At 37.1% G+C, this 27702-nt stretch overlaps 1 protein-coding gene across 3 annotated transcripts in view; it reads right to left on the minus strand.

Annotated features, from left to right (window-relative positions):
- AUTS2 (activator of transcription and developmental regulator AUTS2) overlaps nt 1-27702 on the minus strand; it is a 1150881-nt gene that overhangs the window by 836931 nt on the left and 286248 nt on the right. For all 3 annotated transcript variants that reach the window (XM_045819369.1, XM_045819367.1, XM_045819368.1), the window contains exon 2: nt 21604-21816. In XM_045819369.1, the coding sequence (XP_045675325.1) occupies nt 21604-21816 (213 nt within the window). The remainder of the gene's footprint in view (nt 1-21603; nt 21817-27702) is intronic.

Consider the following 27702-nt stretch of genomic DNA (forward strand, 5'->3'; position numbering starts at 1 on the left):
TAATACCAAAACCAGATAAAAATATCACAAGGAAATAAAACTACAGATCAATTTTTTATGAACATTAGATATAAAAATTCATTTATAAATTTTTAGCAAATGGAATCTGACAATACATTTCAAAAGTAATTCATCATGTCTGTGTGGGGTTTTACCCAGGAATATAATGTTTAACATTAAAAAATAAATCAATATAAAAATCCCCACATTAAAAACTAAGAGAAAAATCACATGATCAGCTTGATTAAACATATTATAAGCATTTGACAAAATCTAAAAACCATTCATTATAAAACCTCTTAGAAACTAAGAATAGAATGAAACATTTTCAAGCATCTTTGAAAATCTACAGTTAACATCCTACTTAATGGTGAAAAACTAGATACCAACCCCCCCTAATCTGTCTACTGTTACTACTTCTATCACGTGATGCTGGAGTTTTAAGCCAGTACAAAGAAAAAGTAAAAGAAGACATCCAGATTAGGATGAAGAAACAAACTGTCTCTATGAGACAAACTGAAACAAACTGTTTCATAAAAATATGATCATCTATGGGAAATCAAACAGAATTTACCAAAATACTGCTAGAACTAATACATGAGTTTAGTCAAGTTGCAGGATACAAGATAAATATACAAAAGTCAACATATATTATATATTAACAATGAACAAATGAGAACTGAAATGTAAAAATACCATTTATTACTGCATCAAAAATATTACTCAGGCATAAATCTGACAAAAACGTCAACAACTGTATATTGAAAACTACAAATATTGCTGAAATAACACCTAAACTTAACAGAGATATATTCATTATGAAACAGTTGGAAACTCAACAGTTTTAAACTGTTAATTCTCTGTGATTTGATTTATAGCAACAACATAATCTCAGCCAATATCCCCACAGGACACTGTGTAGAAACTGAAAAGCTGTCTCTACAATTCATAAGCAAATACAAATGACCTGGGAAAAGCCAAAACAACTATGAAAAAGAAAAAGTTGGACAACTAACACTACCTGATTTCAGGACTTACTATAAAACTACAACACTGGTAATAGATAGACAAATAAAAAAAAGGAATGCAACAGACAATACATAAATAAATCCAGACATATATGTAGACAACTGCTTTTTTACACAAAGGTGCAAAGGCAATGCAATAGAGAATAGGTAGTTTTTTCAAAAATGATTTTGCAAAACTTTGATGTCCATATACAAGAGAAATTTATTTTAATACACCACCTGCTCTGGCTGATGTGACTCAGTGGTTGCATGCCAGTGTGGGAATCAAAGGGTCTCTGGTTCAATTCCTGGGCTAGTGCACATACCTGGGTTGCAGGCCCGGTCCCCAGTACGGTGTATATGAGAGGCAACTACACACTGATGTTTCTCTCCTCTCTTTTCTCCCTCCCTTTCCCTCTCTAAAAAATAAATTTGTCTTCCCATCATATACATAAATTTCAATCAGAATGAAACATCTGCCATATACTTTATGTCAATTATACCTCTTTAAAAAAGAAAAAGAAGGAAAGCCAGGAAGAAAAGATGCTTGGCCAACAAACTGTTGAGCAGGCTGGTTGAGGCAAACATTTAGTGTGAGACCAGTGCACATCAACACTCGACAACTGATAATTGAGTAACTGGTTAAGCACTTTCAAACATATTAACTTATTCTTCTTTAAGAAAATAAAAATTCACTTCTTGTTTCTTTTTTGTTTGTTGTATTAATCCTCTGGGAAACTATCAACATTGCTTTACTTTTACTACAAAAAATAAAAAACCAGTCCTGGCTGGCGTAGCTCAGTGGATTGAGCGCAGGCTGCGAACCAAAGTGTTGCAGGTTCGATTCCCAGTCAGGGTACATGCCTGGGTTGCAGGCATGACCCCCAGCAACCCCACATTGATATTTCTCTCTCCCTCCCTTTCTCCCTCCCTTCCCTCTCTAAAAATAAATAAAATAAAATCTTTAAAAAATCTACTTTAAAAAATAATAAAAAAATAAAAAACCAACTCCTAAGGAAAGAGTATATATAGAAAATATTACAGCATTTGCTATATAAAAATCAACTGAGAGATAATATAATGCCAGACTACACTATCAATATCCTTTCCTACAAGCCTGGGGTTATCCAACTCATATTCTAATATAATGTATCTGCTCTATAAGTAAATGGTCTTCATTAAGAAGTGGGGAAATTTGTAAGGGGAAAAGCACATTTTCTGGAATACAGTGTTACAATCTTAATTAAATCCGGAGTTTCTGAGCTGACCACAACCAAAAATCACCCTGAGAAGTGAAACATTTATGGTTCATGTCAGAGCATGAAATGTGGTTTCTCTTTCTACCTTTAATGCTTATTGTACACATCAATACTGCATACCAGGGTCTTAATACAAAAAAAGTGCTAAGAAAGAGGCAAAGCTTACATAAGTCAATTCAAAAATCTTAGAGGAAGGTGAGTTAATACTTAGGTCAATCTTGTAGTACTTTTGTTTATCTGATACAGAAACAACTTTCTTAAGAACAGCCAAGACCCTAGCCAGTGAGTCTCACTTGGTTGGAGTGCCATCCTGTAGGCCTAAGGGTCACAGGTTCGATAATAGTCCAGGGCACAGGTCTGTGTTGCAGGTTTGGTCCCCTGATAGGGGCACATGCAGGAGGCCACAAAGTGATGTTTCTGTCTCACATCAACATTTGTCTCCCTCTCTCTAAACCAAGGAGCATGTTTTCAGGAGAGGATAAAATAATAACAACATTAATAATAAAAATAAACAGTCAATGGTCAGCATAAGCTAGGTGAGTAATAATGCAAACAGTTTTGAACTGCCCCACTGAATCACTCTAGGGGTAGAAATAGGACAAAACTGGTTGGTAATATTTTATACTTAACCCAAGGCTATCTTAGCCAGAGATCCAAGCCTCTCACAGACTGAATACGTAAGGTCAATAAGCCAAAGATGATGCAGTTTGATGTGTGTGGATTCTTTAATTGCCTGTAGAGAGTCAATCAAACATCCTTGGGATCATTTGACATTTACTAATCACATTAACATCATCAGTAAGATACAGAATGGTTTTCTTACATGTCCTGAGTTTTTTCTTTCTACTTCCCACTACAATGTTTTTTGTTTTGCTTAGCTTTCCACTTCCCCTAGCTGTAAGAGTAAATTTAAAAAAAAATCCAAGTCTAATGCTGAAACCAGAAATATACATATTTCTGCATACAACTTCATACAACTGCATATTGCTTTGGAAATTTTGTCTTAACTTTCAGGGAGAAATTTTCACAATTCACACATTTCTCTTAATAAATCAATGTAAAAAGACAGTCAAAAACACACATTTATTTTGGCTTGGAAATATTCTCACATATTAACAATAAGAAAGCAAACCACAAATACCCTCCATCTCTGAGGACAAAGCCACAGGGAGACCTTAATGGTGACAGCTCATAAATCCTAGCCGAAGATCACAAATACAGCTGTAAGAAAGCTCTCCCAAGGAAAATATATGGCATTAGAAAAATCACAAGGGAGATTAGTGAGAAACTAACAGTGTATCTATCATTCAACAACTTTTCAAAGAGTATTTTTCACAGTTTATTTACTTTAAACTGTTACATAGTAATTAAGTAACTCAAGAATGAAACAGAAGAAAACAGAAACCCATCTCTTAGATTCCCCTTATGCCTCTATAACAGTGTTTTGGACATATGAAATAAACATAAAACAGCATTCATCTGGAAGAGGGCAGGAAACCAGTGTACTGACCACTTTATCCAAATGACTAATGAATAGTTATAGTGACACTGTTTCTTATAAATTTCATTCATGGTACATAAATGAGGTACAGGGAAGGATTTTACAAAACCAGAAGAATCAATACCTTTTCCCCAAAATTTACTTTTTGCAAAATTAAAAAAAATGAACTAAAAACTGGCATGTCCAAAAATATGTTAGTGGTTAAAAAATAAAATTTAGAAATAATTTTGTTACATTCCTTTGCCATGAATTATACATAAGAAGCAGACATCCATGCTTTCAAGTTGAAAGATGTAAAATTACAATTCTCAGATAGCTGCCAACAGTTATGGCCCCCAGACAATGAGAGCTTACCAGTTCACATTGATCTCTTCTCAGAGAGAAGGCTTTTACCACCTGTTAAAAACAGTCTGCATGAGACCACTTCTAATGTACAGGGGATCTACTGTAGCCTAAAAACCATAAGCACATTGTAATTTTACCACTGTGGGTCATTACTGAAAAGCAGAAACTCTTGGGGTGCTGTTCTTTGCACTAATTATATATTTAAGTGTAGGTTATCTAAACTATTAATACTACCATAGTCCAGGTAATTCATGTGTTATTTAATCTTTTTAATGAGGAAAGGGGAATTTTAAGCATTCTAACACCTATAACTTCTTCATACATATCACTGCTTTCCAGTGTTAGAAGCATAAACCATTTGTATTCCAGTTCAACTACAGAAACTGAGGGTCAACTTCAGTGAAGGGCACTTTTTTAACTGAGGAATTGTACAAGAAAATGAAAATGTTTAGAGAACCATGAGAACTATTTCTTTTTTGGGGGGAGGTAGTCCAAAAGAGTTAAAAAACAAGATTTAAAAAAAAAAACAACCAAAAACTCAGTGAAGGCCAGACATGCCAGTAGCAAGACAGAACCTGCAACCCAAGACTCCTGATTCCCAAGCACTTTCTCCAATAAAGTATTCATATAGCCTCAACAACATTAACAGCAAACACTCACTTCCTATTCTTCACTGAATATATTCACAACAAAACTGCCAGCTTGCCCTCTAATGAGTTGTAGTGCTTAAAATCTTTATCAGTTCACAGTTACAGCCATAAAACAATGTAAAGAGAGCTTCCTCTTCTTCCAGCTGCCAACACGTATTACATCTAGGGGGAATCATTTTACGGCCCTGAATGAAGATCTCCTTAATTTTGAAAGAGGACCCTAAAGAGCATTTCTCTTATCAGTAGACAAAGTTTGTCCTTAGTTTCCCATACATATAAACACAATATTTCACAGAGCTTAAACAAAGAAAAAATGTAGAGGGTGCCTGATTCATGTAAAGTGTTCCGATATACTTTCTGGTTGTTTCTCATTCTCTGAATCAGAGCCCAACCATTTTTATACTTTGTCCCTTATCTGGCTGTCAAGGAAGGAAAATGAGCTGGGTTGACAGGTATGAGAACAGTTAAAGACCACACCTCAAGAGCATAAGAGGGAAATATCGCTTATCTCAGTCTCTTCAACAATAGTTCTATTTCTACCTCCAAGAGCAAGTGACCTTTCAGAGAAAATGGAGAAATGGGCAGGAAAATAAAGCTGTCTCTTAAATTACTGCTTTAACCTGCTACACAAAAATTCATCTGTGCCATAAAGTGTACCTTAAAAACTATTCTGACATGGAATATTGGAACTTTGGTAAGAAATAATAAAGATAATAGCTTGCTAAAAATTAGCATTTCTACCAAAGCTTTACAAAGAAGAATGTGGAAACTGGAACAAGTAAAAAAAACCCCAAAATTAAAATCCCAGCTCTAAGTGCTCCTTTGTACAAACATTATGGTTATCTTACTTTGTGCCTTTACTCGACAAGATAAAATATGGAATAACTGTGGCAGAGGAGCTATAATACTGTGTTTACTTCAAACAAACTGATAGTACATTCTGGCCACTTTTTCAGGCACTTTATTTAAAAATAAAAGCCAATATACATCACATTTTAAAATACCCTCAAAGTTTAAACAACTGATTGGTAACAGCAATGTCCTTATATCAGTAAGTCTTCACTTCAGTATTAACTGAGCAGAATAAAAAGACTCAGATCATGTCTAGTGTCTCTGGGTTTGAACTCCTAAAGAATTCATTCACAGAAGCACCTCTTCTAGAGATGAAAAGGCCCACAAAGCTCATTATAGCCAGTCCTTGACTTATAATTCCTAGGCCTGAGAAACATGTCCATTAACAAAAACCTCTGTCACTTCCAACTTCCAAAAGAACTACCATAGTAAAAAAAAAAATCTTGTTTTTTAACTCTTTTGGACTACCTCCCCAATACTAGTTCCCATGGTTCTCTAACCATTTTCATTTTCCTATACCACAATTTTCTCAGTTAAAAAAGTATCCTTTTCCAAATGTCAGTTAGTTGCCCACTTTTAAAATAAATTTATTTATTTTAAAGATTTTATTTATTTTTAGAGAGAGGGGAAGGGAAGGAGAAAGAGAGAGAGAAACATCAATGTGTGGTTGCCTGCCATGTGCCCCCTACTGGGGACCTGACCTGCAAACCAGGCATGTGCCCTGACTGGGAATTGAACCAGTGACCCTTGGATTCACAGCCCATACTCAGTCCACTGAGCTATGCCAGCCAGGGCTATTTGCCCAGTTTTTAATTGAATTGTTTGTCTTCCTGGAATGGAGTTGTGTGACTTCGAGATCAAACCCTTGCCCAAGGTATCATTGGCAAATATATTTTCCCATACAGTGGGTTCTCTTTTCATTTTGCTGATGTTTTCTTTAGTCGTGTAGAAGCTTTTTATTTTAACGAAGTCCCATGTGTTTATTCCTTCCTTTATGTCACTTATTCTAGGGGACATTTTGGTAAAAATATAAATCAACAAACAAGTGCTAGAAAGGTTGTAGAGAAAAGGGAACCCTAGTGCACTGTTGGTGGGAATGCAAACTGGTACAGCCACTGTGGGAAACAATGTGGAATTTCCACAGAAAACTAGAAATGGAACTGCCTTTTGACACAGCAATTCCACTGCTGGGATTATACCCTAAGAATATTGAAACACCAATTCAAAAGAACCTATGCACCCCAATGTTCATAGCAGCACAATTCACAATAGCCAAGTGCTGGAAGCAACCTAAGTGCCCATCAGTAAATGAATGGATCAAAAACCTATGGTACGTTTACACAATGGAATACTACACAGCAGAAAGAAAGAACGAAATCCTACCCTTTGCGACAGCATGGCTGGAACTGGAAAGTATTACATGCCAGGGGTGAAAGACAAATACCATATGATCTCACCTATAAGTGGAACCTAATCAACAAAACAAACAAGCAAGCAAAATATAACCAGAAAAAACAAACAAGCAGGCAAAATATAACCAAAATTAAAGAACAAACTGACAGTGACTAGAGGAGAGTAGGGAGAAGGAAAGGAGGAGAAGGGTCATCAAGGAACATGTATAAAAGACCCATAAACAAAACCAAAGGGGAGGTAGGATTGAGGGTGGGAAGTAGGAGTGTGTGGGGTGGGGGAAAGTGGTGGTGGGAAAATGAAAACAACTGTACTTGAACAAAAATTTTAAAAAGTAAGTTATTTGAATAAGCAGAACTTTCCATTTCTAACTTAGTAGGACTGTGCTTCTCACATGTAACTAAGGTCTATCTCACAAAAGCAAAGGGAACTTAGATTTGTGGGGGAAAGTGGAGAATGACATTTTAGAAAATAAATAAGACTGATGTGATAGGGATGCTAGGATCAAAAAGCAACAAGAGGAACATGGGGGAGCTCCTAAAGGCATAAAACTAGGTGCATTTCTATATCATATAAGGAAGTTGTAGTGTAGCCTGTAGCAAGTAAAAGGAAGTCAATGAAAACTCCTAAAGCAAGTGACATGACTCAACTTGCATGTTCTCAAATTTACATTAGAAGGAATTTGGAGAATGGACTGAAGAACACTGAGGTTAGAGGCAGAGAAGCCAGCTAAGAAACTACATATAGCCATTGATTCAGGTCCTCCTGAATCAATACAGTGGAAAGTGGTAAATGGAAAGGGACAAATGAGAATACACAGGACATGATTTTATAGGACGTGCGAGTATAAGGAGAGGAAGAGGAGTATAACTTCCAGGTTTCTAGTACGACCTAACAGATTTATGGCTTGGAGGTTTATCTGATGGTATGCACATTAACTAACAGAGGAAACTGAAGAGGAAGAGCAAATTTAGGACAACCAGTATAGAGTTCAATGTGAGACATGTTTGAAATGCTTATGGATGACCCAGGTTAATAACCCTCATCATAAACACCTATGAATCTGGAAGCTAAGAGAAATGTCTGAGTTGGACATTCAAATTGAAATTGCCTGTAGCTGTAAGGACTAAATCCATCAAGGCACAGATCTTTGTCCTTTTGTTTGTTACATGCACCTAAAACTGTCTGCCCATGGTAGTACACGGTCAATAAATATTTAATGAGTCGATACCAAGAACAACTGAATAGTGTAAAAGGAGGAACAAACCTTAAAATATAATTTAAAAAAAAAAAAGTTGCTAGGAAACTGCCATTTTAAACAGTTTCTAAGAAAGTTAGAATTTCCAGAAACAAAAAAGCAATTACCAATTATCTTTTGGAAAACAAAAGAACTTGTTATCAAGTCAGGAACTGCTTTAAAATCTACTCCTGGGATCATTAAACTGTTCAATCTTCCATAAGTATTCCCATTACAAATTTGGGGCCTAACTTTCCATTCAAATACTCCTTTTGAATATTTTAGAATATTTAAAGTTCTACTTGCCTTGAAAATAATCATCTACTTCTAAGTAAATATAAATGACTGAAAGTGATAGATATTTTTGGTTTCTGCTTTGTGAAGATTAGCATAAAAACCTCTAATTCTGGACAGAAATCTGACTTTCTGATACCAAGAGTTCCAACAGTGGAGCAAAGTCATTTCAAGAAAATACACCTATTTTTATGGTCTATGTCAAAAAATGGCAATTTCTGGAAACACTGAAGAGTCATTAAGATTTTAATAAAATTACTTGTTAGGTAATTCCCAGTAAATTGCATCTGAGGCAAAAATGTGAGAATGCCAAAGCCCTTATTTTTAAAAGTAAGAACCCAAGAAAACATAAACAACACAGCACTGATTCTAACAGTTACTGACACGTTCAGTGGTATAGAGCATTATTCTCAAAAGTTTTTTGAAAAGGCAAATGGGAGGTCAAGAAAAATAGCATGATGGGAAAGACACAATTTTAAATAACTTTAATACATGTATCTGAAGGTATTCATTCTCTGAGAGATGCTCAGCAGTGTCTCCTTTTGAATTACACTTAGTCCATCTTCTCAGCCTCACTTGGTATAGCCAGGACAGGCTGGTTGTAGCAAGGTACCAAGCTGTAAATATATCAATCAATGGCAGAGTTTTCATAATATACATCTTTCTATTATATTAGTGTCTTTTGTATAAGGTTTGCACACAAAGGGTGCTCAGTAAATATTTGCTGAACCAGGAAATATGGGGAGAATGAATTAATTGGCCCATTTTAAAACGAAATAAACTGTTCTCTATAGTCAAATATTTTAGGCAGAAGGCATGTGGGACAATAATTCTACACTGCAAAGACATGCTATTCATGCTCTGATACCAAAAAGAGTTTGTACTTTCATGATAAAAAAGTAGAACCTACATAAATACTTGCATGTAAAAGAGTGCTCAGTAAATTCCACCCCACTCCCACCCACTTTCCTCTCTCTCTCTGTTCTGCTGCTTGTCTGGTGTCTTTTGGATCACCTCTGAAAATGGAAGACTGCAGTTTCCCTGGGCCAGCTTTTCCTGGCAGCACTAGCAATTAGACTACCCTGATGGGCTAGGACACTGGGAAAACAGTCTGTGTGGCATTCCACAGAGAAGAGCAGACACCATATTCTTGGAACAAATTTCTGCCTGGTGTGTATATGCTGATCAGTATCTCATTTCTCTGGAGAGAAAAACCAAAGGTCATATTGTACTGGATTGTTTTTTGTAAGCAATTAACATTGGAATGCAACAACAGTGTGATTAGCAATGCTGTCCATGGGAAAAATAATTATTCCAACCTTCAATCATGTAACTTTAATTATTAAGCACATTCTCCTTTGTGCTACAAACACTATGTTGGAGAAAATGGATATGATACTTTCCTTCAGGAGGACCTGGAGTCCAGCAGAAGGGGCAGACATTAAAAGATACCAGAAAGAAAAAACCTAAAATTATATATTGTGTTACGTGTTCGAAAATAAAAAAAGGTGAGTGCAAAGGAGAAAAGGACTAAAGGCAGACTCTGGGGTGAACAATATGGCGAAAAGAAGCCTTGCTAAGAAGATGACATTTCAGCTTAGGCCTAAAGGACTGGAAGAAGCCCAACAGGCAAAGAGCAGAGAGAGGACCACTTCAGGAGGAGAGAACAGCCCATGTAAAGTACCTGAGATGGTAAAAAAAAATAATTGACATATTGGAGCAAATGAAGGAAGGTCAAATAGGCAGGAGCCCATGAACAAGAGAAAGTACCATGAGGTGAAGCTGAAAACACAAGGAATTAGATAACTGAGCCCAACAGCTCACAGGAGTCTGAATGCTAACGTGAATACACTGAGAAGCCACTGAGGACCTACATGTGGGAATAATATGATTAAATATGTATTTTTAAAAGATCACACTGGTTGTGATATGAGAATAGATTGAAAGGGCTCAAGAATAGAAACATGAAAAATGAGAAAGGTATCTGAGTTTTTCAGGCAGGGATAGCTGATGGTTTCAAAGGCTTAGTTCACTCTGTGGGACACACGCCTGGGCCCTTGTTGTGTCACACAGTAGCGTGCTCAGGAAGCATGCTTACTGCAGCTGGGGAGAAGGACATGTATACAACCAACTCTACAACAGGGTATGAAATGAAAAGGTCTAAAGTGAATTATAAATAGAGTGACTATATACCCCAGTTTTCCAGAAAGCCCTGAATTTATGCTTATTGTTCCAAAGTAATTATTTATAGTGCCCCCTTTCACTATCAGAAATGTCATATATTGGGTGATAGACATTGGGGTCACCCTAGGTAAAAACAAGGGGTCATAGGAATTCTGAAGAAAATGCAATTAATTCTGAGGGAAAATATGTGACTGTTGATGGCCATTCCAAAGCAAGGCAACAGCATAAGCAAAGGCATTGCAGCGTGGAGAAAGCAAATGACTTGTGCAAATAACAACAAACAGCAACAGCTTGATGTTCATGGAATGTGGGGATGAGGAGAGGCAGCTGGAAAGGTATATTGGATGGAGCAAACTCAGACCTAAATGTTCTGCACTAAGGGGCTTCAATTTTATTTAGGTGGTTATGGAGTCACTGATTTTTTTTAACAAGATTACAATAGCAATGAGTAAACTAATGCTGAACTATAGTAAGAATCCAGATAAGGTAGTATTATACTGATAAGAATTAGTAAGATGTTGAGTAAAAAGGACCATCATGGTGAAGGAGCAAGGAACCAGGTGGCAAAGGCATTTTGTATCTTTGAGAGCTAATCTAAGAGGTTTTCCATGCAATTCTGACTAGGTCAAGAAGCAAGCAAGAGCCACTGGATGGAAGAAGAAACAAGAGAGAGCCAAAGAGCTGAACGTGTAGCTGAAAGCAGACTTGAAGATAAAGATAAAGATAGAGATAGAGATAGAGATAGAGATAGAGATAGAGATAGAGAAAGAGAAAGAGAGAGAAAGAGAAAGAGAAAGAGAAAGAGAAAGAGAAAGAGAAAGAGAAAGAGAAAGAGAAAGAGAAAGAGAAAGAGAAAGAGAAAGAGAAAGAGAAAGAGAAAGAGAAAGAGAAAGAGAAAGAGAAAGAGAAAGATGGCTGACAGGTCTGAAGAGGGGGCAGAGAGGAGGGAGGTCAGAATCATCAGGGTAACAGTTTTTTTTAAACCCATATTGTTCCTTTTCAATATCTAGGTATGTCAATTTATCTCCTCCACTCTACCTGGAGAATGAAGGCAGCAGTCAGCACATACTAAGTGATTCAAGTGCATCCCCCCCTCACATACAACTCCACAGTTGCACCCCATCAATGCCTCTTTCTAGCCTCCCTGCTGCCATATTCATTTGAGAAACACAGATTTATAGTTTAATTATGGGGAGGTAGGAAGCAGGTGATAATCACACAAATGGGTTAAGTTTCAAGAAGTATCCTTCAACCTTCCAACAGTGAATGCTGGGTCTATTACCCAGCTTTATATTTCACCTGAAAGGCAGAGACATTTACCATCATTCTGAGTACTTCTTAGGGAAATCTGATGATACTATTTTTTAATCGAAAATCATTATTAATTATCTACTCATACAGGGTTGATAATTTCACTGGTAACTCTTTAGTAGATCATTTTATACTCATCTCCGAGGGAAGAGAATTTCTGGTCTCACAGCAATACAGTAAAAATGAATGCTACCTGTTGTTGACACACCTCAGGCAGTAGTTAAATCTAAGTGTAGGTTATGCTACTTAAACAAAAATTCTTCTGAGGATTTTTATTCTGTTTTGTCTTAGAAAGAAAAATATTTCTTTTTAAATTTGTGGAACCCAAACCAAAAATTCAAGGATAATATTTTATTAATTTGAAGTGTTCTTCGTAATGGAAAAAAATTTTCATTATAAATGTCCCATTATGAGGAACATTTAGTCCCTACTCATACACAGGTAATATTTTCCGATTTTATTCACACCTGCTCCCCAGTACTGCCACCAAATAACACCAATTTTTGTAATATGGAGGACTCATAAAACTTATATACATAAGAATTCAACACCATCGTGATGCTAAAGAAAAAAATAGAACATAAAAGAAAGAATAATGAAAAAAATCCACTTACCATATGTATAAAAGCTGTGTTTAAGGAGAAAAAACAACACAATTATTCTACTAAAGCTATATTCTAGTAAATTCCTACTAAAAAGTAGCCATTTTGAAAATTTTATTTTCTGTAACATACCATCTATAGCATTTGGGAGAAACATTTTTTTTTGCCAATAATATTTTTGAAAAGAACTCAACTAGTAAATATATAGAACAAGAACATAGTCCAAGTATTCATAAAATTATGCTCACACAAAATATGTTTTAAAAATTTTAAGATTTGTTATAGGTTTTGCAAATAACATAGCAATTAATATTCCCTTTTCCTTTTCTGAAAATAAAAATGAGTACAATTCAGTTTCCTTATATGTATGATTCTTGTAGTACCTGAGCTGGAGTCACCTAAGGAACTTGGTGACACGTGATGAGTCCCACCCAAGGGGCTCTGTCTGACTCCACAAGTCAGGAGTAGTGCTTGGGAATTTGCATGTTCACAAAAGCCCCAGAGTTGTTCTGAAATAAGTGGTCCAAAGACTGCCCCTTGTGAAACATTTTTCTGTTTGTTCCCTATCCAGAAAATGCAGTTTATTGCTTTTCAATCTGACTATAGCTAATGTCAGCCATTCAGAACTATCACCAGCAATTAGAATCTGTCCAGCTTTGTACTACATGATTTCAAGACATGACACACAAGAGTTTCCTGAGCAAATGCAGGTGCAAGCAGTGATAAAAAAAATAACCTGTTACAACAGCATCACTACAGGCAGACACGTGGGAGTAGTGGCAGCTTCTTGCAGAGCTGTGATCAATGATTGCGGGAACAGGATTTGCCTGCGTTTGTGAGTCACTTAGTTTCTGCTTCTGTGTGTGTTTGTGAGCACTAGGGTGAGAATGCACACCCCTCAATGTGAAAAGATTCAAAGCTCCTGTAAGAACTTTGTTATATTTGCTTGGTACAAAATAGCCAATGCTTGCATCAATATGCAATGCTCCAGAACTCATTTAGGATGCCAAAGTAGGTTCTTTCAGATATCATTAGCACCCAGCAGTAGCTCAAGTGCATTAAAACAGTTGGGTTCCTGTGACAAAACAGGTCTAATGGGACTGAGGGTTAAGTACAGCAAGGAATATATTATTAAGGTCCCCTCAACCAGAGCCTGAGGGACTCTCCCAAACCAAATATCGGTACTACTCAAACCAAGCATATCAATCAGTATAATTTTTGTCTCAGATACTATTCACTGAAATGTTCAAGGAAAAGCTAGAAAGAATGCAGTAATACTGCATCTATCTTCATATTTAATTAAAAAGAGAGCAAACAGCACTTCCAAGAGGGAGGTCATTCCTTGTTGAGCATAAGATTTCCCTGTACAAAGCTATTTTGAGAATGGGCAATAAAACAATTCAACATATAAACACTTATGAAAGCTACCATTCCAGAAATGCTACTGATACGTTAGCTAACAACTCTGAAGATGAAATACAAATGACAATCCTGCAGCTGAAGGCAGCCATAAGAGAATCAAGAACATTATCCAACTGTCAAATTTCAATCAAATCCACCATATTCCTCTTCCCTCATAGTGCTTGGAGGCCCCAGTTGCCTTCAACAGTAATGTATCATAGAAAAAGGTTTACCAGACAAATAGTTTATAGAAAAACTTAAATATAATCTCTCAAAGTTCAAAAGATCTGAAAATCATTTTGTCCTGCATACTAACTGTATGAACAACAGACAAAGAAGGATGATATCCTACCAAAAACTAAGGGAGAATATAACAAGATGATAGCAGATTTAAAATAACAACCTTGCACAGTTGTAAGCACTTAAAGAGAACCACACAAAGGTGAGCTGTGGGCAGATGGTTAGGTTTCCAGCCCAATGAGTGCACAGTTGGCTCTCTGGCCAGGATGAGACATTCAGTTCTGCCTATATATGCATACTGAATCTTCAAATGCACCTTTGGCTCTTCCTCCTTGGAAAAATAATTACACGTTGGGCATGAAGACATACAACAGTTCTCAAGTACCATTTACCACATAGAGTTGCCTGTGCCTGCCTTAAAGCCCACCCACAATTTCATTTTCAATTAGCAGCTCCTCGAAAGGCAGTAATCAAAGCAGTTGCTAAAGAGCATTCAGATGTCACTAAAAGACTGCAAACCCAAACTGTAAATAGCACATTGTAAGTCGCCTGTCACCACCATGGATTCCCATGAGAATCTCCCAACACATGGCTATCACTACCATCTGCTCAGCTCCCACCAACACCACTGCAAACCACACAGCCACTCACCCACTTTACCTGTCAGGTACAGATTTCTGTGGAGATGGGATTGCTGTAAGCAGAGATTAGAATGAAGAACACAGAGGCTTATTTCATGTTCTGCAACTAAAATCTGACCACATGCACATAACACTGTATCATCAGAAAAGGGAAAAAGGAAAGTTAACACAAAAAAATGAGTGTTTATTAAAGAAAGGGAGCTCTGTCTACCCTCATCAACTAGCAGAGGTGTAGTAGCTAAATCTTGTTAAGAGAAATACATGTTCCTTCACCACTGAATCACTAATATTACGAGAATTCATGCCAGGCGGACTTGAGAATCGTAACTGTCACTTTGTCCTTCTTACTCCTGTACCATATATGGGATTTAAATGGCCCTTGATAATAAAGTTTTGCACACACATACATACATATAATACATCCTCACTTTAGGATTTAATGATTATCACTGTTTTATAGAACAATTTCTTTAGGTCTCAGGATCACTCAAACTGAGTTACTGTCCATTCTTTTAATTGTTGTTCCTTTTCCAATTCCAGCCTATTTTCTCTGTAGGTTTTATTTTATGAGACAGTAATCAATGAGCTATGTTCATTTTTTAGTCAAATTTACTATATTTTAGTTAAGAATTACATAAGTCACCAGCACATCTCCAAACATGTCTGTCTCTCCGAAGTCAAGTGATGTTTATGCTCACTCTTTTTCTAAATTTAATCTTTATTATATTTTTTTCCATTACCATTTAGTCTGATTAATGGTAATGGGACCATACCTCCTCCCCCCAGCAATCTCCACAATGTTCTTACCAACATTCAGGGCTGACAGAACCTATCCCAGACAACGATGTAAAGAGTCAGGAGACATACAATCAAAAACTCTAGAACTCAAAAAGCAACTATCGCTGCTTCCAAATGCCCAAGATAAAATGAAATAGAACAAAACACCCTTCATATAATTTATTGTATTAGTCTCAGGTTTCCAAACAAACACCTCCAATGTAATACACAACTAATTTTGAACAGAGATAAGCCTGACTTGGGGTTTCCTCAATAACCTATGTTAAAAACTGGCATCTTATACTTATTTGAGTAAATCAAGATTCCAAAAGTGATTATAAGCCAATCTTTCTTCCCCTAATCTTTCTCTACATGTTTTTATTATTACTTCTGTAGTTGGGCAAAGGGAAAAAAGTAAAGTGCAACTTAATTAAATCCATAACACAAAAAATAACTTTATTTGATATCTCAGTCATTTTCATGTGACTATACAATTTTTAAAAAACAAATGAAATCTCAAATAACACATGATACATGACAATGTGAATTGTGAAATAAAAATGATTTACCCGCAGCCCATATTTCTTAATACCAGCTCAAGGTATCTTCAGTCATTTAACCATCATAACAAATGAAAGAGGCACAGAGCACAGCTTGGGTGTCTTTTTATTACTAAAGTATAACCCCTAATTACATCATTGTTTCAAATATTCTGATTTTAAGACACCTGTAGGCTCCTAGAGTCAAGGTAGATAAATACCTGTGTGGTTTCAGCCTGCATTTCTTCCCCAAACTAATTGGCAGTTTTTAAAAAATGTGACTTGAACTTGGTCTGTTTAATCAAAGTTTTCCTTTATAAATTCTCCTTTGCGAGTTAATTTCTACTAGTAACAAATGTCACAGAGAAATCTTCAGACAATCTGAGTCAGTCCAACTGAAATAAAGGATCAGCCTCTGGTAGTAAATGCTCTCAAAGGAAAAGAGCATGTGTGAGATATACTGCCCCATCAGGAGGACTGGAAGCACAGATGGTGGCTACTCACCTGGACCCTTTGACACAACATAACAACTTACTTCAAATAAGGCCATAAAAACAGACACAACCACCAGGCATAACTTTAACAAAAGCTCTAATTTTAAAGACTTGTCACTGGGATCAATTCCTTTTTTTCCTAGAAATCAGTATGTATTTTTGGTATCCATGATTTATAATTTTGCATACAATTTTGTTATTTTCATTGTCAGCTCCAAATGCTCCACCAACTTTGATTCCACTGTACTATAATCTTCAGAGAGAAAAATGAATTTCCATTCCACAAGCAACACCTACCCAGCTCAATTTGTATAAAGATTTTTAAACCACATAAGGCATTCCCACATAAGCCATTCTCACCAGCAAGATTAGAGTCTACCTGGCTAGACTCCTGAAATAATCCCAAATTCCTTTATTTCCCCCTCAAATGGTATTCTGCAATGCCTAGAAGCAATTTCAATAGGAGGACTCTTTCTCTGCAAAATTCTGCCCTCCAATAAATACATTTTTGTCACCTAAGATTCAGTTAGAAAGGAGACTCTAGGATTTATTTTGATGATCCATTCTATTGTGTGTTGAAGAGTTCATATAATCTCAAAATTCCTCCTAGTTCACTTAAGCCTATTTCCTCTGGTTCAATCATACTAGAGACACAAATGACAGACAAATGAACTAAACGGAGATTTAGCAATCTCCATCCAGAACCAAACAGAGAGTTTTCTAAACTCTCATCAACTTTTCTTCATTGTCTCTATATTTTTTAAAACTGTTTTGTTCACTCAGTGTTTTAAACTATGAAGTACTAAATTTTTAAAGCATCCCTTATGGTCTAGAATTAGACATAAGGAAAGGAAACTCAAGATGCTAGGAAGAATTAAGTTTTCTCAAAATGCTTCTGACAAAGTCATAATTTGGCTAAAAGTTTTGGCAACACGTCACTTCACTGTGTTCTCAGTCATTACATTGTGGCTTAAGTCTCCCAATTGGAAAATAAAGCTCCTTACAGAGAGGACTTGTACAACTTCTGTTTTGATTTTTCCAGTTCTAAGTCTAAGTAGGAAAAAAAAACTGCCACATCCTTATTAGTAAAAACTAAAACTTTGCTACATAATGGCTGAGTGTTCACATAATGAGCAAATAGTTCTGTATAGGGCAAATAGAAGCCTCAGGGGTCAGAAAGACATGTACTCTTTTGTGTAACAGTTAACTTGTTCCTTTCTTTATCTTTTTAAACCCCTTTGGAAATTAAAGAGTGTCCAAATTTGTCATGTAAAACATGCAACCATTTTATAAGACAGTTGCCAGCTCAGCATCTTCTAAGTCAGTATGTATGTGAACTTAAAAATACAATCCAGCAAATACTTTCCATTAAGTGCTGGTAAAAGTATACATTTAATAATAAGGAAAAACATCATGAGAACTGAGGTTTTCTAATTAGGCCAGAGGAAAAAAAAGGTGGTTTGGTTTTAGAACTACACATCTCTCTTACAAAACTATTTAATTGCACTCTCACAGTAAAAAGATTAGTTGCCTTCAATGGCTTCTCAGAAAAAAAAAAATCCTATTACTTCCTCTCCACTAAGGAGTAACATCTCCCAATAATTACAGGAAAGCTGTGAATTAAGTTGCCTGGTCAGGAAGTACTATTTCCTAATAAAATGCAAACCTAATCCACTTGCATCAAATCAAAAATAAAGACTGAATTCTCAGCTCCTACTGCCCTCTTTCATCTGTAGTTCTTGTGATTATAACTCCCTCGGTAAGAAGCACTAACCAACAATCCATTAATTTAGAAATTGTCCTCAAGGTCCACTCTCATCTCAAGGTCTCCTCCCAGATAAGATGGTCAGATTCAGTAACTTTATCCGGTAAGAGACAAAGACATGGAAAAAAGTAATGGCAATGTGTGCAGGCCTCTATCACGATAGAAAAGCAAGTGCAAATATCCTCAGCACAAGTTTCTGAACATAAACTGTGGCCATTCAACACTCATGTGTCACCTTCTACCAATGATCACACAGCAGATGGCACTTGTCTGGGGTGACACACAACCAGTCATGCCTCTCTCTCCCACTAGGAATGCATCTCACTCCCCTCCTTTAAATGTCTGCACAGAACCAATCAGACTGCAACACTAAATTACCTTCAGACCAAGTTGGGTTTTCCTTTTCAGACCTCAACAGCACTCTGTGTGTGTATGTGTATATCCATGTTAGTCATAATTTTAAAGAACCATGAAACACAGAGGAAGGGGGCCCAAGAAAACCTCTCATTTTATAGATGGTTTGCAAAAGACTGTGATTTGTTCAGGGTTTCACAGAAGCATATACAATTCTAGGAATATTACAAATGAAATGCATTACAGCTTTATCTCAATTATCAACTTCTGCTTCCCTTCCTATTAGAAAAACAGCATGATCTGGATAGTATATTTTAGCATGAACATTGAAGATAAGAAAACACCACTTGGTTTTAAAGCCCTTACATAGTCCAAAATACAATTCAATATAATTGCTTTTCAAGTATTTTACCTCAAACAAGAATAGATTTGATTTCAAATACCACTAGTACCAGAAGGCTGATCATTAGGACCAAAAGCGTCTCAAATTTGAGACATACAGCCCTAGCCTTCTTTTATGATCATGAAGTCTTTTACCAGAGGGCAAACTAAAAAGAAGAATTTTGAGGACAGAGAATAGAAAAGTCCGGGTCTAGGAATAAGAACATCAAGGATGAGGAACCACAGCTGAGTGTAGGCTCAGAATTAAATTGGTTTCTTGCCTGAAAGGGTAAGAAGCTTTGGCTTACCTGTTGGGAGGGAGAGCCCAGGAAAGAGATGGTAGTTACACTGCAACCTCTCTCCACTGGGAAATAATGACTTTCCTCACATATCTCACACAGAGAGGCAGGAGTTGGGAGTCAAAATACCACGGGAACACTGCTGTTTATGGAACTCAGCCCTTCTTCCCCGACCCCACTCTTTGTCCAAAAATAAATTAATAAAAATATAAACCTTCATCCAAATGTGCTTGCTTTCAAACTTTCCAGCTTTCCCTGCTCTCTGAACTTGGTATTTAATCCAGTTTCTTCTGATGCCTTCATAGCCATTTCTATAACCAGTATCATGGTTCTGACCAAACTAATCAAGTGTTGTAGTTTATAGAAATACATAGATCCCCTACATCCTATGACATGGAGTTCTCTTTCTCTTCATGACCAATCCTCTTCTCACTCAAGAAAGGCAGGACATCCAGAGATAATGAGCAAGCCAAAGGAAGACGAGTTTAAACCTTAGCTCTGTCCCTCACTGCTAAGTGGCCAAAGACAAGTCACTTTATCTCTTTGAGCCTCAGCTTCCCCATCTGTAAAGTAATCATACTACCTACTAGCTATGATTCTTGTGAGAATCACAGATTACAATACACAATCTCTCTCACTGAACGACTATTAACATGGCATGCATTAGATAAATGTCAGTAACTAATACTATAACTGCAATTTAACATTTCATTTAAGAACACATGTATCTTTAGATAAACTGCCCTGTGTACAACATCTGGGGATACTTCCCTGAAATCTTTCTGAGTTGATGCTGAAATCTGTCTCTCTAGATGTCTTTTCAGGAGTATACCCCTTAATACCCATCAGGTCAAACTCTGATCCCAAAATGTCCACTAGATCTTACTGAAGCTTTTGGTCCATCCAATCTTTGAACTAAAAATCATCACCAAAAATATATTTTTGATGCTTTACAAGAATTATTTCCAAAATGGCCTGATCATTACCAAATAGAAACTTTCTAAAAGGACTACAAGTACCTGTACCTTACCCGGTACATTCTAATTCATTAGGTCCTAGTTAGGGGCCATGCATTTGTTTTTAAAAAGGCTTACAATATGATTATAATGACCTGTGAGGTTTTGGAACCACTGTTTTATATAATCCTAGATATTCTCCCTTTGCAGAGAAACATATGCAAACTATAAATTACCTGTTCAGCTTCTAATTAGAGCACTTGCTCTGTGAAATACACTCCCTTCTTCTTTTTCATTTAAGTAATAGTAATCCCCACCCAGAGGTCCCACCAAAAACAAACAAAACATGCCCAGGACACAGGTAACTCAGCCGGAAAACCTGCTATAAGCAGCTTCATTTGTCATTATTAATCTATCTCATGTGGGGACTTCCACCGGCAGAAAGGCTCTCCAAATGCCAAGAGCTTTATTTTCTGGTGGACCACTGAAACCTAATTATTAACAGATCAGTAAGCCCCACCACCAGACTTTCATACAGTCAAAAGATCAGAAAGATAGTCTTCAATCATGGGCTGCAGATGGCAACTACGGAACCGAAAGGCAAATTCATTTCTTTGCCACTGTTCTCCCACATGCCACAATATCTAAGCTTCCCATGAAGATCTAAACCTCTGCAAGGCACTGCTTGCATGTAGATGACCATTTTTAGAAACTCAGAACCTTTAGATACACAGTGTTATGTGCTCAAATCTGCCTGGTCTGTTTGTCCTAATTATAAGGATCTCTCCCCTACCAGCCGCTCTACCTTGACTACCATCAAGACTTCAGTCAGTCTGCCCTACGTGCCAACAGCAGCAGCAGCAGCTTTATCACACAAAGCACATCTGACTAAAAGGGTACCACACTGAAGTTTCAAATCGTAATACAAAACACGGAGCTTGGTTTGGCATATTCTCTTAGAAGCAACCATAAAGCTCTGCAGGAAAGCCTTGCAGTATCCCACAAGGACATCTTCTCCATCTGTTAGGAAGAACCACAGAGGAACAGGTACCTAAGGTGGGGGGTGGGGGATGTTCAGCCATGAAAAGAACAAAGCTTCTGTACCTGTCTGAGTCCCTTTGGCATTTTCTTTCTCTTCCCAAGGTGCTGGCAGAGATTGCGATCATTTTCTCGATCTGAGCTGTAGTGATGTGGGTGGCTAAGTCGGCTCTTCTTGGAATGAAAGGACAAGCCGTTGGTAAGTGCTTCTCGTTTCTTCTTCGTCAGAGGGGTCTGGCGTTTCTCCACACGTTCCTGAGGCTTAAGTGCTACATCTTTCTGTAGAAAAGAAGGAAAGGAAAGTGGTGTTTATATAGATACCTGAGGACACATGCAAAATATAGGCTAATTGGAGTTACTAAAAGGGAAGGTGGGAAGGACAGGAAAGTGGGATATGAAAATACCTAAAACTAAGAAACAGGGCACTTAATTGCTCTGAATCCCTAATGCCACCACAAATATATCCTTTCTAATGCTGTTGAGCAAAACACTCAACTAAGCACAAAGTACCTATCCATAAATGTGATTACAATGCTCCCTGGGACAGTGGCTTTCCGTCAGATTCTGTGCTGGGTCCATAATATCCCCTGGGGAGGCTGAATACACTCACTTCCCAAGATGGTACATCAATTATGTTTCAAAAAAGGAGTACTAAGTGTGCATACTATTCAAAAGCAGCAGCACAAGACTGAACATACCAGGGCCAGGTGGATATGAGCCAGCAAGAAAGAAACTGTCAATTCATATCATTAAAATGCTCCCTTAAGGCATTATACTTTTACCACAAGTTCCTCTGAGTATCCTTAATTCCCATCCTCTTTGCAAAATGTAACAGTGTTATCACCAAGATCAAAAGCAACTTTTCATTTACTCGTGTGTGTGGCTGAGGTGGGGGAAAGGGTAGGAGGAGGGTAATGGATGTTCTGGAACAGCAAGCAGCATCTATAGAAACTACAGACAAGAATTTCAGGCCATACAACCAGTGGAGTTATGTACCTGCAGGCAGCTCAGGACATACTGGGATGCAAAAAGACATGGGTTCAAGCCCTGATGCTGACGTTACTCATTACGAGGCTTGGAATAAGTCACTGCAAATCTGAGCCCACGTGAAAAACAGGCTCAGATATGACCACATTCTATACATGTGAATGTCCTTTGATTCTTTAGAAATCACATTAAGCACTAAAATTGAAAGGATTTGGTAATTCTATCATTTGTAGAGTAGATATGATCTCCTTACACTGAAAGTGCTCCTTCATGGGGCCTCATCCCCACATAATTTCTCAGTGTCTATGGTCCTCAGTGCACATTTAAAAAATAATATAAAACCAAAACAAAAAGTTCCCTTTACTCAGTTCTCCTCAAAATACTGCTCTTTCCTCTCCTTCATAGTCAATATTCTTGAGGCAGTTACCTATTCTGTTGCTTCTGCTACTTTATCCCAACACTCCCCAATTGGCAGACACGGAGCTCCTGGATATCTTTTCCCCAGAAAAGCCACAGCCATTAATTTGGGACTTTGGACCTTTATGTCTGCTTTCCCTTGGTCTCAAAAGCCCTCCCTTCCACAGCTCTCCCTTTTCTAGCCCAAGGACTTTTTGCAGTGCTGCCTACTTAGGAGACCTTTATATAAGGCAATAGCAGTGTTCTCAGGCTTGCACTCATTCAACAAATTTTTTTGTGCACCTAGTATATACTAAGTACAAACTTAGCACTTTCCTACAGTGCTGAGAAAACAATTGTGCAAGGTGAAAAAAATCCCTGCCTCAGGAAGCTTAGGTTGTAGGAGACAAATACTAATCAAATCACATAATGATACAATTACAAACTGAACTAACTGCTCTAAAGGAAAGGTAAAGGGTACTAAAACTGAAATAAATGGTCTAGTCCAGAGGAAGGGGGTGTGACTGAAGACATGAATGCCATTTGGCCAAGATTTGAAGGTCTGAGCAGAGAGAACATCTTGTGCAAAAGTCCTGAGGCAGCTGGTAGCATGATCCCTTGAGAGAATGAGGGCAGGGACTAAGTTTCATTCATCTCAGTAACCCCAGAGCTTCACATACAGACTCAGGCAAATAATAGGTAGTATGTATATTTATGTTTGCTAGGTAAATACATTAATGAGACAACTAATTAAAGTACCTGAACCTACAAACTGTAATAATTACTTTATAATATCCCAAGCTGCTTCTAACACTTAGTGTTAGAAAAGCTGGCTGAAGCAGGAAATCAAGAAGCCTAGCAAGCACTGATGGCACACAAGAAGGATCAGCAAAAACAGCAAGAAGCCCCTAAAAAGGGATAAAAGCCTTTCCTTGTAGCAAAAAGATGTAAGAGATAACAATCTTATATGGCAAATGAGCTCCTCTGGTTTGATTTTTAGCTGCTATCACTGCAGATGATTTACATCCTGCCACTGACAAAGCAGCTCCCCTGAGGCAATGACGATGTGGTAAGAATTGTTTAGGGGACAAGTTGAGATCAAAGCAAGTGCACATGGCCACTGTCTGAGAACCTTGTACATCATGCCTAGCACACGGTAAATGTTCAATAAGGTCTGCTATATTTATTCCTTTGCCCAGTCTCTACTACCAGTCAGCTATGTCAGACATCTGCTCAGCACAAACTATGCAATACTTAGTCTCACATGTAATTACGATAGCTAGCTATCATGAAAAGACACTCAGGTATAATGGTAACACTAGCAGAAGCAACCAGGTGAGTTCTATCATGGACTGCTTCTATATAATATCATTAAACTGCACCACTTCTAACAATAATATATAAATTCCACACAGGAGAGAGAAAAAAACAATCCTTTCTTTGTCATAAAACCCACCTACTGCTCTGTGTCATATGCATGTAGAGCATCAGATTACTAAACAAATGATATTTAATGATGTATCAACTGTGCTTTTTTAAAAATTATATCATTCTTTTAGAGACAAAAATCTTTCATACAGAGGTGCTCCAAAATATACTAAAAATTATGTACAATTCCACACAAATGTGAATTAATATTTATGAGTATGGTATAATTTTTCCAAATTCATTTTATTTTCATGTAGCATTTTAATCAAGGAATCTCACTGCACTGCAGAATAGCTACAAAGAGCAAACAGACCCCATGCCGTGACATTAGCTTGTAAGAGACCCGCTGAAGTCTAAGCAGCAGCAGTACAATCATCCTAGCTCCAATTAATATTGAGATTTTCAACACTGGAGGGTGTGAAGGGGGAAGAGTGAAAGAGAAACCAGAACAAAGTGTGCGAAGAGGCAATAGCTTAAGGGATGTCCCACCTTTTGGCATCTCTGGACCACAATGGAAGAGAAAGAGCTATCTGGGGCCACACATTAACTACATTGATATACATAATAAAAAAAAAACCCTCATAATGTTTTAAGTAAATTTACAGTTTTGTGTTGGGCCACATTCATAGCCATCCTGGACCATGTGTGGTTTGGACACCCCTGGAAGAGGTAAAGAAGAAAGGAAGTGTTTTAAAAGTTTCTGTTATGTAAAAAGTTCATATTTTTAAAGACAAGAGATTATCTTTATTCTTTCAAAGATACAGTTTATTTATATATTACTATATAGGTCCTTTTGTACAATTCCTGAATAAACCAGGTCACTGTTTCTTTAGTCCCTCTATAAATATTTACTGACTGTTATGTATATACTGAAATAATTGTTTAACTTTTTATTGATTGTGTTGGGGCAAAAAAATGACAAAAACTGTTTACTATAAACAATGAGAATTAAAGACAAGCTGATTATAAAACTATCAGCCTTTAATATTCTAAAGAGCTATGCACACAATTACATACATGTGTATATGTTTATATATAAATCCACAAACCCACCACCAACAAACTATTAGCAACTAATTTAAGAGTCTCATTAAAGAAACATGGGCAGTCTATAAAATAATGCTATAACCCGGGTAGTAAAACTGTCTAGTTTGTAAAATAACTTTTTAGGATCAATAACTGACAATTTTCTAAAGCATGATAATTTATTAGCCTGCCATGATCTAGGCTAGTGATTCTCTATGAAAATTAATGCCCATCAGAATTATCTACAGTGCTCTTTGAAAATAAGAGGATTCAGGAAGGGAACTATTTATCAAACAAGCATTCGGAGTAAAGGGAAGAAGGGCAGAAGGGTAAGAAAGAGATCAGGAAAAATGCTGTATGGCATTCGTCTGACAATCACAGTAGAAGCAAGAAAACAAGAAAGCCAGGCAGCCAACAACAGAAGGCTGGCTGTGAGGTAAAAAGATTTAGACATATTTGCTGGCAATAGAGGGGGTAAGTGCACAAGCCATGCACAACAGATGGGAATAGGTTTCATGAATAGTTGAAATTCTGTGATTTTTAGGTCACTGGTGATGGAGGGCAGGGTCCTGGCACCACATGTGCTGAGAGGCTCTGAGATCAACTAATCGAATAATTTCCTTCAATACTCAGTCTTCCTCAAAATACGTGATCTTGCTGTAGACTTTCCCTTCTCCCAAATTACAATCTTCCACCAAAGCTTTCCTCTGACACTCCAGAGTTTCAAAATGAGATGGTTCAGTGTTGTGAAAACTGGGGGAGAGCAACAAATTGCAGATGAAGCACTATATGGGCTGCAGGGCTCCATTTGCTGATTACAGATGAAGCCAGAGACAATAGAAAATGAAGGCATGATTTGCCTGCTTTGCATGAAATAGGTTTTAGAAAGAAAATCTCCAACTGATTTCCCAAACTAATCTGAGAGCAGCCCATCACTTACAAAGCATCTGTGGTATGTGTTCCTGCATGTACCTATGTGTATGTATACTGTTAATGAGATGTGCAATTTAAACAGAACCTCTTCTGTTAGTTACCTGATCTTAGGGACTCGCATTGAAAATAACAAAGAAGCCAGGAGCGGAGGAAAAAGTGCTTTGCCTGTCACCATCAAAAGACATTAATGGCTGTGTGCTGTCCTTTTAGTCTGTCAAGTCCTTTGCTGGTTTATTGTATTACATTTGTACTTGCTTTTGAATGTTTCTACAAACATTGATTCCATAGCTTTTCTCAAATGCAAAAGAAGTGAAAGGGTTTACAGTGATCATTAGTAGTAAAAAAAATTAGCAAAGAAACAAATATACAGCTCTTTTTTAATTGAATTTATCGAAGTGACACTGGTTAACAAAATTATACAGGTTTCAGGTACATAATACAGCTGTTTTAAAACTTACAACTTATATGGATGTATTCACATTGGTCCTGAACATTGAACTTTTAAACAAATGGACTTATTAACAGGCTTTCGGGACCTAAACTTTTTTAGTAAATAGAGGAGACTGTAAGAAGTTACAAGCAAAATAACCAATGTGGCATTCAAAAGATAATCCCTTATGTTCACATTTTTTAAAAACAATAATCAAATTACCTACTATGTGCCATATACTTTATCACCTGTTAGAACTATCTAAGAAAGGATCCCTGGACTCAGGCTGCTTGATGAAGGTAACAGGCAAATCAGTGTGCTATTATACTAAAGTGGGTTAGGTGTGGAGCAATGAATGTGCTCTCTACTATTACCCTCATAGAATTGCAGCCCTATATTGGCATAAAGATAAAAAAAAAAGTTGATCAGCCCTGGGTGGTGTGGCTCAGTGGTTCAAGACCTAGTCTACATACTGAAGGATCACTGGTTCAATTCCCAGGCAGGGCCCGTGCCTGAGTTTCAGGCCAGGTCCCCAGCAGTGGGTACATGAGAGGCAACCACACAATAATGTTTCTTTCCCTCCTTTTTTCCCTCCCTTCCCCTCTCTCTAAAAATAAATAAAACCTTTTTTAAAAAATTGATCAATGCAACAAAAGAGAGTCCAGAAACACACACACACACACACACACACACACAACTGGTTTTCAGCAAAAGTACAAAAGCAATTCTGGGAAGAAATAATCATCTTTTTAACAAGTGTTGAGGGAACAAGTAGATATCCATATGCAAAAAAGAATCATTTTATCTATGTCCCAATGTTATAAAAATTAACTCAAAATATAATCATAAACCTAAATGTAAAACCTCAGGGAGAAAGGTAGGACAACTGTAACTGAACAACAACAACAAAAAAACCTAAATATAAAACCTAAGACTATAAAACTTACAGAAGAGAATACAGAAGA

Source organism: Phyllostomus hastatus, unplaced genomic scaffold (assembly GCF_019186645.2).
Source record: "Phyllostomus hastatus isolate PE091 unplaced genomic scaffold, TTU_PhHast_1.1 phas_scaffold_385, whole genome shotgun sequence".
Lineage (NCBI taxonomy): Eukaryota > Metazoa > Chordata > Mammalia > Chiroptera > Phyllostomidae > Phyllostomus > Phyllostomus hastatus.